Source organism: Myxine glutinosa, chromosome 8 (assembly GCF_964187855.1).
Source record: "Myxine glutinosa chromosome 8, kmMyxGlut1.1, whole genome shotgun sequence".
Classification (NCBI taxonomy): Eukaryota; Metazoa; Chordata; class Myxini; order Myxiniformes; family Myxinidae; genus Myxine; species Myxine glutinosa.
Genome location: NC_136268.1, coordinates 105,152,461 through 105,164,702, shown reverse-complemented (window position 1 = coordinate 105,164,702; position 12,242 = coordinate 105,152,461). Strand labels below are relative to the sequence as shown.

At 43.8% G+C, this 12,242-nt stretch overlaps 1 protein-coding gene across 2 annotated transcripts in view; it reads right to left on the bottom strand.

Moving 5' to 3' along the window:
* DARS2 (aspartyl-tRNA synthetase 2, mitochondrial) overlaps positions 1-12,242 on the bottom strand; it is a 35,639-nt gene that overhangs the window by 18,299 nt on the left and 5,098 nt on the right. For both annotated transcript variants that reach the window (XM_068125035.2, XM_068125037.2), the window contains exons 2-9: positions 8,704-8,844; positions 8,475-8,574; positions 8,290-8,356; positions 7,452-7,550; positions 7,176-7,271; positions 5,111-5,231; positions 1,557-1,603; positions 1,362-1,468 (exon numbers count right to left, since the gene is read on the bottom strand). In XM_068125035.2, the coding sequence (XP_067981136.2) occupies positions 1,362-1,468; positions 1,557-1,603; positions 5,111-5,231; positions 7,176-7,271; positions 7,452-7,550; positions 8,290-8,356; positions 8,475-8,574; positions 8,704-8,842 (776 nt within the window). In that variant the 5' untranslated portion in view covers positions 8,843-8,844. The remainder of the gene's footprint in view (positions 1-1,361; positions 1,469-1,556; positions 1,604-5,110; positions 5,232-7,175; positions 7,272-7,451; positions 7,551-8,289; positions 8,357-8,474; positions 8,575-8,703; positions 8,845-12,242) is intronic.

Sequence of the window (12,242 nt, the reverse complement as noted above, 5' to 3'; positions counted from 1 at the left end):
GAGTGTGAGGAGGTATTGGAGAGGAGTGTGAGGAGGTATTGGAGAGGCATGTGAGGAGGTATTGGAGAGGGGTGTGAGGAGGTATTGGAGAGGAGTGTGAGGAGGTATTGGAGAGGAGTGTGAGGAGGTATTGGAGAGGAGTGTGAGGAGGAGTGGGATTGGAGAGGAGTGTGAGGAGGAGTGGGATTGGAGATGCGTGAGGGTGGAGAGAGGAGAGTGTCAGGTGGAGAGGAGTGAGGGGTCACATATTATGTGAAATAAATAAATTGTGTTCATTCCACCATTTCTGGATCTGATGAATTGCCAGTAACCATTTTGTAAAAATGAATGTGCAGCATCTAACTCAATATGTCGAAATGTCACACACGTCCATGCCCGTGGGATTCCCATGGGTGACCCCACTATATTTCTTCGTTTTTATTTCATTCAACATTATTATCCGGAAGTAAAGGTTCACATGTTCATTTCACGTGTGCAAAAACAAACTCCATTTCACGTGAGCATGGACATGAAACACAGACGGGAAATTGCTAAGAGATATTTCGTTCGAAGCAATTATACACCGCCCAAATAAAATATTTCACCGATACACCGAGCGAATTTCAGCGAATTTCACCGAGTTTCAGGAAATTACCCAGAGATATTTCTTCGTTTTTATTTCATTAGTTACTAGCAGAAGTACCCAGCGTTGCCAGGCGGGGGAGGGGTGAAGGGCACGTACACTTTAAACATGTATATACATGTGGGATGTGGGATATATACATGTGGGACGTGTGTGTGTGTGTGTGTGTGTGTGTGTGTGTGTGTGTGTATGTGTGTCGATGTACATTTGTCTCTACGTGTGTGTGTGCGTGTATGTGTGTGTATATATGTGTGTGTGTGTATGTGTGTGCATGTGTGTCGATGTACATTTGTCTCTACGTGTGTGTGTGCGTGTATGTGTGTGTGTGTGTGTAAGAGAGAGATAGAATTGTGAGGAACACAAATGAAAAAACGAGATGTATGTGTGTGTGTACCATTACACAAATTGTAAAGACATTAGGAATAAATGGACAAATCTAGACAGCATAAGGAATTTGAACCTGCAATCTTAGCTTCAGAATCTATATGTTAGATGGGATTCGTAAACACACCAATCTCTTATCAGGGGGGCTTTGGTGTCGAATAAGGGTTAGTTTGGTATTTTCCAACATTTTTGAAAAACCGAGTGCAAACCCAAAACATCCGGTAGTTTTGCAACACCAATGCAGGCAGCTGTGACCTCACACAATCTGAAACTGCAATGTAATGAGGAAATGGATTGAAACAGGGCAGGAAAGTGTGTTGAATCATAAGGCATCACTGTGAAGTGCCACCCATACCTGTCCAGGCCTCCAACCATCAACAGCTGTTTGAATTGCTGGGGGCTCTGAGGCAGTGAGAAAAACTTCCCTGGTTCACGCGAGGGAACCACAAACTCCTTCGCCCCCTTTGTTGGATAGAAATCACCAAAAGATTCATCACGAAAAAAATGTACACAACATCGACCCAGCAAATTGCCCTTGCACATCACTTACTCCAGGAGTTTTCTTGAACAAGGTTGGGGTTTCCACATCCACGAAACCTACAAGACAAAGAGCTATGTGTCCATAACACAAGCCTGTTGAATGTGTAGGTGCCCCCACCCTTTCCTCCACCCCCAACCCCCAACATATTGTTGCGGTTCTGAGAAAGTGTACATATATGATTAATAAAGGTTAAAGGTTTGCCCCCCATAGTTAGTCCACATGCAACACGTAGGTCACCTTAGAACGTTAGTTATTTCATAGTATATGTGAGATAAGGCCATTTCCAATAGTGATACCTGCGTTGTGTAAAAGAAATAACTAAGTAGGTCCCGTTCATTTTGCCTCCACCCTCCAAATCGACCTCGTTGGGCAGCATCCATCCCGTGCCCCGATTCGGCTAATGCACTTTGCTTGCCAGCAGCGTTCGCTGCTCTTGGGTTTTCGCTCAAACCAGCCCAGATGCCACGAGGTAAGGCCTGGAAAAGGGGCGGAGCGCGAGGTCGGGGGTGTGGCCACGTCAAGCAGACATCAAGGGCGGAGCCGGTAAGACCCCAACAACCAACCAGGGCTCAGTGGGCATGGCCTAAGGGGCGTGGTCAGAGCACGGCTGGGACATTCGGGAGGGTTCGCTGGGCGGCGCTATATAATCGCGCACGCAAAGCCCTTCATCAGGACTTATGCAGTTTATGAGGACTGATGCGCTGGATCGAAAGGACTGCGCGAAAAGGACTTATGCGGTTGATCAGGACTCTTGTTGGACTGCGTCAAAGGTCTGGTACCAGGAGAGTGATGAGCATTGAGAGAACTGCGAGGACTCGTTGGGAGAGCGCCCTGTGTTAAAGGACTTGTCGTTGTGAAAGCATTGCTGGAGCGGCGCATTGCAGAGGACTTGTGAAAGAGGCGCATTGTATTGAACTATACTGGGAATGCGCATAAAGCGCCGGTATAGCTATTACGTACGCGGCCACGCCAGTGTAACCGCCCAGCTTACCGATCCCCCCGATAATTGTCCGATCCGCGCCAACGACACGCGGAGAGCTTGCCTGCCGTCTACCATCTCCTTCGTGGTACGAGTCGGGGACCGGAGCGGGCCGTGGACGCCATCGTTGGACCCTCGACCCGACCATCTACAACCCCCGTGTGGGTCTGAGTCTGAGTGCGAACGGGCCCGTGTCCAGGGATAAGTTAAGACTGTTATTAAGGCTGCCCTGTGTATTCTGTACTTCTCCTTCTTCCTGTGTAAATAATTAATAAACCAATCTGTTCTTCCTTTTCCTCTTGATTCGACCGTTTTAGTGATTTCTCCATTGGGTAAGCGTGGCACGATCACAACCGCTCAAATCGGGTTTAGTACCTGTTAACGGCCCGAATCGCGGCTCACTATCGCTCGGCGTGTCCACTAAAACCGTGGTTCGGGTGGGGCTATTTCCTTGCTTCCTGGGAGGCGCTGGTAATTAGGTAATAGGACTAATTCGACCTACCACCATATTCAGCGCTGACCGAAGGAACGTCATAGCCCCGGATCGCGTCGGCTAGATAACAGACAAGGGGATTAATCCCCCCTTGGTAAGGGGAAGGCCGACGTTTGAGATCCGCAACAATATTGTACTCTGCCAATGCATGTCAGATGTCAGTTCTGCTGCAGCAGTGTCAAGGAAAGAAATATGCTGGGTGTTTTTTTTTTTCTTTCTCATATACAAGATCGAGGCTCGTGTAAGAGCTAACATTAATCACAAAAACACAAACTGACACATAAAACATATAATAAAGGGAGCAGGAGACAAGATGGGGAGAGAGGGGGAAGGACACAAACACAACATTTGAGAGCAGGGACATCGGAAGATTTGTGAGAGGGAGAGTGCTTGGGGAGGGTGGGGTGTGAGGTGGGTGGGAGAGGTATAAAACACATGGACACTTTTAGGACTTCCAGGAAAGAAGTCGGTATTTCAAAAAAGTGGATCTGGGGTGAATTAACGGGGGTAGTAAAGATCAAGGTTTTGGATGGGGGAAGATAAGAGATGCTGGTGAACAGCTATTTTAAAGACCTGGAGGGAGGAGTGGGATTGAAGAGAGTGAGGGAGTTTGTTCCAGAGACGGGAGAAAAGGGGAATGAAGGAGTGAAGGTGGCAAGAGAGTTTTGATTTTGGCAGTTTCACCATAAGAGGGTTGCTGGCAGATCTTGTGCGACCTGTAGGAATATTTGGGGGACAGAGCACAGACAGAGCAGGGGGAGCAAGGCCGGAGTGGAATCGACAGAAAACAGAAAGGCCACCAACCTGCCTGCAGTGAGTGAGTGAAAGGCCCTCGGAGTTAGCTTCATCGCTGGAGATTCTAATGATTCTGAAAGCTTTGGTTTCAACAGCGTGAAGCCGAGCTAGGAGTGAGGCAGGAGCACCAGTCCAGAGGGGAGAACAGTATTCCATTGAGCTGCGGATGAAAGCCTTGTATGTGGTGAGGAGCTCAGGTGTGCCAAGGAAGGACTTCACATGACGGATGATGCCCAGTCGGCGACTGGCTTTGGAGGCCAGCTTGGAAATGTGGTTTTCCCAGGAAAGATCATGGCAGATAGTGAGACCCAAAAGCTTGAGTGACAGAACTTCTTGGAGAGGATTGTTGAGAAAGTAGATTGGAGGGTTGTCCAGTCGGTCTTTTCGGAGAGACAGTGAGAGTGTGAGATTTGTCAGGATTGAAAGACATGTTCCACTTGTTTGACCAGTCTGATTTTGTCCAGGTCTGCAGAGAGTGAGGAGGATACAGACTTTTTTGAGTGGTTTGCCATTGCCTGCTCCGCCAAACAGTCATGGTATTCAAAGCCACTCCAGCAAAGGTCTTAACTGCTCAACCAATATGAGGCAATCAAAAAAATCTAAACATGAATGTCAACACGATCACCCATTGGAGTCTCATCAATCATGTCACTTCATGGGGCTGCTCGTTACATCCGCCACCAAAGGTGGACAAAGGTTTTGTTTTCACCCATGTTTGTCTGTCTGTGAACAGGATATCTTAAAAAGTTGTGGATGAGTTCAGATGAAACTTGGTGGACAGGTTGGGTGTTTGACAAGGACAAATCGATTTAATTTTGGTGAAGATCAAGGGATAGGGATGTTGATACGATAATTATTTTTAATTTTTAAAGTGATTCTTCATTATTGAGACATGGGTCTAAAACGATATAAAGCATGATATTTCAAAACGTGACAAAACTTGGTGGACGAGTTAGTAAGGTGACAATAACAAGCCGATTCGATTTTGGTTCAGGTCTGAATCCAGATCTGGCCTATCAGTGGGATACAAAACAAACTGTTCAGCATGGCGGAGGTATGCGCTCTACCGAGTGCCTGTTCTAGTTGGTTAAAAGGTTTCCAAGCAGCCAATCAGAGAATGTTTCATTTTGCCAGCGTACTCTTTGCCAAATATTCGGCGGAATTTAAGTAAAATGAAAAGCCAGCTTCAGGTCCCCTCAAAATGACAGCGTACTCCAAGATGAATCTCACCCATGATGCCACACCACAGCAATGTTTCATCATCACAGCAAAATACCATAATTGTGCACCACATACCTTGTGAGCAGAGGAAGGTGCGCATGCTCATCACGAGGTTAGAGCGTAAGCGCAGTGCGTGCTGCAGCTGCCTGCTCCGTAGGTCCAGATAACGGAACTGCAGACGTAGAGACTCGTTTACCTGTACAAGGAACAAGAAGAATTGGTGAAAAAAATAGTCACATGTATAGTTTGTGTAAACGTCCAGGGAGGGGTGGTAGAGGGCTCAATTAATAGTCAAAAAATATTTTACGTTAGTTTCTACTTATGTAGGGAGGGGGTTGGTGGGGGAAATGTGGCTCAGCTGTCAGAAAGCTCACCAAGAAGCAGCATATCCTGGGTTCCGTCATTATAGGATCAAACTCAATTGAAAACTTGATGGCTGCGATCGGCGATTGCTGACTGTTCCCAGTATAGCCATCTCGTAATATTAGCTAATTAGTAGCACTTGAAATACAATTCTGACGATGTGTTAGCAGGGGGAACTGCATCTTAAAGAGCACAGCGTCCTTTGGATTTGGACATAAAGCCGGCCATCATGTCTTGCATTCAAGCTGCAGACGTTAAAGATCAAAACACGTAGGCTTCCCTGCTTGTGGATCTCAAAAGGGATGGGGATGTTGAGTTAAGATGAATCTCATAGGAAATGTGATAGACTGGGTTAATGGAGTGAGGATAAAGCAAGTGCATGATCACCTAAATGGCCTCCTCCTGTGTCTATGTTTCCTTCCTTTGCCTTTTGATGTATATCTCTTTGCAGTTTCATGAGAATATGCGGTAAACGCTCGTTCCGCACCACAATGTGGTTCACATGGAAGTCCACAAACGATATCCTACTGGCAAATCTGTTGGTGTACCCATTGCATTGCAACCCTTTAACCCACTTGAAACTTATTTCTATGTAACCTCATACAGCTGAGAAACAAGGTACACATGACCCCATGATGTTAGGTGAAAATAGTCTAATGGGGAGGGGGCAGTGGAGGGGAGGTATAACAAGTGTTACGGATTCGTCACTTCCGTTGTTGTGGTTTTCACCCACTTGACATATTTCTGATATTATGTATTATTATTATTGGGGTTTGAAGGAAACGGCGATTATTGTTGTTAAAAGGTAAGGTTATTGTTAAAAGGCAGAAAGGGTTAATATTTTAAATGAAACAGGAAATCGGATCGAGAACCGGAAGACGACAAGGGAGAAGAGGAAGAGGCGTGGCGAGCAAAGTCGGACAAGACGCGTGACGTCGAACTCCGTAGCGAGCGTTGTCTAACGAAGGTCGCGAGGGAATTTTGAGTTCCTTGAAAGGACATCCTGCGATAGGTATTATTGCTGGGATTGAGAAATCTGCATAGTCAGGTTTAGGCTGAGATTCCGACGAATCCTTGCCTGGTCGCATCGACTCAAGTAGGAGCCGTCGGCCATTTTGAACCTCATGCCTCGTTCACCGACAAAGGTTTTGCTACGCGTCAGCTCTTCTCAACATCCTATCGTCTGTCAGGGATGTGTGTGCGCGACTGCGTCGTCTCCAATTACGTTGCGGTTTGCTGATCGAGCTGTGAACGTGCTCCTCTGGAGGGCGCCTTTATACAGTTTCGGCTGTGTGACTGCCATTGCCATCTGCACTGGATTCGGGTCTTGACTGGACAGCGGGATTCAGGTTTCGACTTGACATCGGTCGAGCGATCGCTGGAGCGAATCAACTTCGCCTTGGAGAAGGTTATAGAGACATTGAGGAGTGTCCTTTTTCACTCACTTGGAGCGCAGTGAGTTATCTGACTTTAGTTGATGGTACCATCATAAGATATACAGAGTGCACTCTGGATTGCTATTGGTTGTACTGTTATTCTTGTGTGTGATTTTTTAATACAACATTTGTTCGTTTAAAATCATTGGTGTGGTTTCACTGTTGATTTCTAACACAGAATAACATGTTTTTCTGCCGTGGCGCCTCTCAGGATTCGGAGGTACACCGTGACAAGAGGGTCGGGGAGGAACACGTAACACAAGGAATGAGTATTAATGGGATGCTTTGCCAAATTTTTGAAATGACAATCCAGCAAATAATCTCAATGTGAGAAACAGTACCTTGACTGCTTCATTGATCTGAAATGGCAACTTCCTGCTTCGATTGAGAACCTCAACAGAGCTGATGAGGACTTCGACTTCACCCGTTGGCATATTCTGCAATGAGAAAAAGTAAATGATATGAGTCATTGAAAGGATTTTAAAAAAAGAAAAGAAATAAAAATCCAGAAACATTAATGAGTGGAGGTGCAGATGTGACAGTTGTAGAGAAATATTTATTTCTGAATGCCATTCGGTTAAGAGAATTGTGAGAGAGGTGAATTAAATAAATCATACATGGTTGTGCTGCCCCGATGGCCGTTCTCTGACCTCGCCACGGACACAGATCACAGACTCCATTTGCAGATGCAGGAGCTCATGTCCTGGACCATTAACCTGTGTTTGAACAAAAGTACAAAACACATTTTCATTCATAATCGGTGTTAATAATGAATGTGACATTTTGCGGATCGTTTTGAAACGTTCTGAAGTTTTGTGTTTAACCTTGCTGTCGCTGTATCTATCTATAATTCCAGTAATCTCTGTCTGTACGTTTGTTTGTCTGTGACCGCTGTTTCTCGACAACCACGGGTCCGATATACTTTTAACTTGCCAGGTATATTGCTGGGGACCCGAGGATGTGCCTTTTCAAGGTTTCATATTAATCGGACAATTACTTACCGAGCTATGTCCAAAAAACGATTCAACCAATCAGAGAGCAGCGAACGATCGCGTGTGCCGGCGTTGCGAATGGACCAAACCATTCCATGTAAATAGAGGGGGGGGGTTCTGTGGTCGTTGCGAATGGACGAAACCATTTCATGTAAATAGAGGGGGGGGATTGTCACTGTACTCGCAAGCCGTTCGCCGTTCGCTTTGGCGTTGCGAATGGACCAAACCATTTCATGTAAATAGAGGGGGGGGGATATAATTTTAGATAGATATATAGTACGGGCATATATATAGTACGGGCATGCCCTAGTATGGTTAATGCCGAGTACAATCCTTTATGGACTCAGGTCGCTAAGTGCACCGTACAGACACGTACAGAGGGGAAGTCGCACGTCATGTGACCCAAACAAACACTCGGGTGTACAAAACATTGTGTTCTTCATTAAGTAAAACAAAGGCACACCAGATCCTTAGGCACAATCAGCTGGGTTTGACCGTGGAAATCTCTGAGAATTACAAATCGATCGCATCTGCAAAATGGAAGAACAAAAACGGGCATATGAGAAACGGGTCATGTTTTGTCAGATTTTTCATTTACACCAAGGTAAACAACACAAATTATGACAAATAATCGAGTACCCATCTTACCGCCGATATTGAAGCCAACCACACAACAAGACCCGCTGCCCGACGTGCTCCCACCGCAGCTCTCCACACGTGTGAGAGCGATGGCAAAAGTTGCTGAGTTCTTTGGGTCACATGTGGTAAAATGATATCACTTCAGAAGTTCATACATTAGTTCAATAAGATTGTCCAAAGTTATTAAACATTGAGGTGTGACCTTTTGGTGCAGGGTATGCTCAAAGTATTAATTCACCTTTTGAACCAGCTTCTATTGATCTCACCCCCAAAGTGCATGACCTTTTCCATTCCTTACACACTGACAAAGGGGGCACCCTCAGCAATCTCAGGCCACGCAAAGCCAAGAGGCCAGTAGCTAAAACTTTACGCAACATACCTGGGAAGAAAGTAGAGACATTGTGAAAACAAAGGCCGGAATTCAGTTAATACAGACATGGACAGCAGGTCAGAACGATCTGGAATAATAATAACAAAACTAGATAGTTCAGAGAACACGCGACCCCATGCTGTGTTCAAGTACAGTATATACAGTAAAGTACTGTACTTCAATTTTAACAAAACAATAATGATTGTTTAAAAATCCGGAAGTTTAGGGCTACTTAAGTAGACCAGAGGCAGTCCCAAACAGCACCCTTATACATAGTCAGGTTCACTATGTTTTTTCGTTCAAAATCATGGTAGATTAGCAAACCTATACATTTTTGGAAACGCTATTACATGGAAAATCTGAAAATCAATGTTTACATTTGCCAATTCCGACCAATTCGATTCGACCAATTGACCAATTCCATTCGACCAATTCGACCATTCGACCAATCGCTTCGATCGACCATTCGACCAATTCGATTTGCTAATCAATTTGACCGACCTTTGCTTGTGTGGAACGGACTGTGAAAACGATGCGGACTATATTGTCGGATACGACACACAGGACAGTGATGACGAACTCTAAATGGCATATTCTGTAATCGTGTATGTTTGATGCCATTGACTGCCTGTGTATATTTTGTCATTGACTGCCTGTGTATATTTTGTCATTGACTGCCTGTGTAGATGTGAAGTTATACTGACTGCATGTGTATATATGATTTTGCTGACTGCCGGTGTATGTTTGGTGATATGAATTATTGTGACACATTTTGATGTTATTAACTGCCTGTACAAAATGATAACATGTATTTGATTATGCAACTTATCGCGAATATAAAGACAGTATTTTGCAATTCAAAACCTTTGATTCGTGTCTTACCATTCCCCATAGCACTAATTTGATACTTTCATTGGATTCCTTGTCCCTGAAAATATAGGTTTAGTATATTTTTAAAAGTTTTTAGGGTAATTAGAGGCAGAAATAGAACAAAATATGTATTTTACAGTGGCCATTTTGAAAATCCAAAATGGCCGCCATACAGGTATCTCTCCAAATGTAAACATTGATTTTTAGTTTTCTTATGCTATAACCTTTCCAAAAATGTATAGGTTTGCTAATCTACCATGATTTTGAACGAAATATAATTTATTGACATAGTGAACCTGACTAACACCACCCCAATGAATCTTTGGCCTGTTTAAATTGAAATACGTACTGCAAAACTGGAGATTATACATGGTGTTGGCCAAATGGTTAGGGAGGTGGGCTTGGGATCCGAAGGTCCTGAGTTCGAATCCCATTCAGCTGTTGAATTAATACCAGGTGGGGTTGACTCAGTCATTCTTCCGAGGTCGGCAAAATGAGTACCAGGGTACTGGATCCTCTCTCAAGGAGGTTGGTCACACGATTTGCATTCCGGCCACCATAAAAACACCTCATTCCGTACCACACACAGTGGTTTGTGTTGAGATGGTGCTGAGGAGTCGTACAAGGACACAGCGACGTGCTGATCCAGCATATGTTCCCATATGCAGTTGTGGCCAAAAATATTGGCACCCTTGCACTTTTTTCAAATAACTCACAATTTTCAATAGAAATAAGTTAAAATTGACAAAAGTATAATATGGTCTCCACAATTCTTTATTTCACCGTTAATATTACAGAATCTTTGTTTTTGATTCAGAACTTAATATATCCTTTTAAATCAGAAAATAAAAAGAAATGGCATTGACAAAATTATTGACACCCGAGACTTAATATTTGGTAGGATGATTCTCTTTGTGAATCCGGGGACCCTGGAACTGAGGGAATTTATCAAACTCGTGCAGGAAGATTGTGCTAACCGCCAACTCGTTTTGGTTGGTACAGCTTTGCTTTGTTACTGTTGCGTTGCTTATATTGTTTGATTGCTAGCTTGTATTTTAACGGAGGGTGAATATGATAAAATATGAGGAAGAGGATTCGAATGCAATAGCCGTGAGAAGGGAATACAACGGATTGTATGAGAAAGGAGGGGGTTTTGGTTTGGTATCTGTCTTTTGTGAGTGGACGCTCGAGAAAGGTATGACAGCGAATTAATTATTTGCTTGCTTATGAACAATGAAAAGCTAGTAAAATCTTTGCTGTAGTTCTGATATTATTCTCTGTTCTGTGTGTATAGGGTATGTGGAGATATATTTCAATAAAGCCTCATATCTGGAAACGAGGTCTCGACTTGATTTCTTAACAGACTTACTCGATATCTGCAACTTCGGATATCGTTCGACCTGAACTCCATGCAGGTGCTCCAAATTCTAAGATAGGGCAAATGCACATTTTGAAGATCATTACTAAATCTCCAACTTTCACATCATTCTCTTAGAGCTACCACACAATATGTGCAAACGTCTACAAGCATTGCCAACCATGTGCTCAACCTGTTGACTCCACTTCAGATTGTCCTGAATTATGAAACCGAGAAGCTTCATAAGTGTAATACTTTCCAAGGAAACACCAATGGTCACTAGTTGAAGAGAACATAATCGTTTGCGAAACCATGCTATCCACATTACCCTACATTTCTCTGGTGTAGGCATCATGTCATTGGTGCTACACCTTGCCTCTGTCACTATATTGATAAAACACATCACCAAACATGCCTTATTAATATTCAGAGACAAAGTGGCACAAGCAATTGATCAATTGGAAAACACAGTTTGCGTTTTCCTAGACTTCTCTAAGGCTTTTGATACAACTAATCATAATATTATTTTGCCCAAACAATCACATTATCAAACTAGAACGGCACTCAGTAGAGAGCATACCTCCACCTGGTTGGCCATAACACTTAATGGTGAAGAATCATTTCAAAAATTCTACTAGCTGGATCCAGATCAGGATCTTCACCAAAATTGAATCGATTCTACCTTGTCACACACACAACCTGTCCAACAAGTTTCGTCCAAATCCATCCATACCTTTTTGAGATATCCCGCTATGTATAGTTTTTGGCCCTATCTCCCAATGGTGAAGAATCACTTATTTATTAATTTATTTTTTATTTATTTTTTATTTTTTGTATACAAAATCGAGGCTCGTGAAAGAGCTAACATTAATGACACAAAAAGTCAAACCGACACACAAAACAAAAAATAAGGGGAGCGGCAGACAAGATGGGGAGAGAGGGGGAAGGTCACAAAGACAACATTTGAGAGCAGGGACAATGGGAGAAATGTGGGAGGGGGAGGGCTTTGGGGGAGGTGGGAGAGGTATAAAACATAACAACACTGCAAGGACTTCCAGAAAAGAAGTTGGAATTTCCCAAAAAAAAAAAAAAAAAGTATCTGGGGTGAATTAGCGGGGGTAGAAACGATCAAGGTTTTGGATGGGGGAAGATAAGAGATGGTGGTGAACAGCTGTTTTAA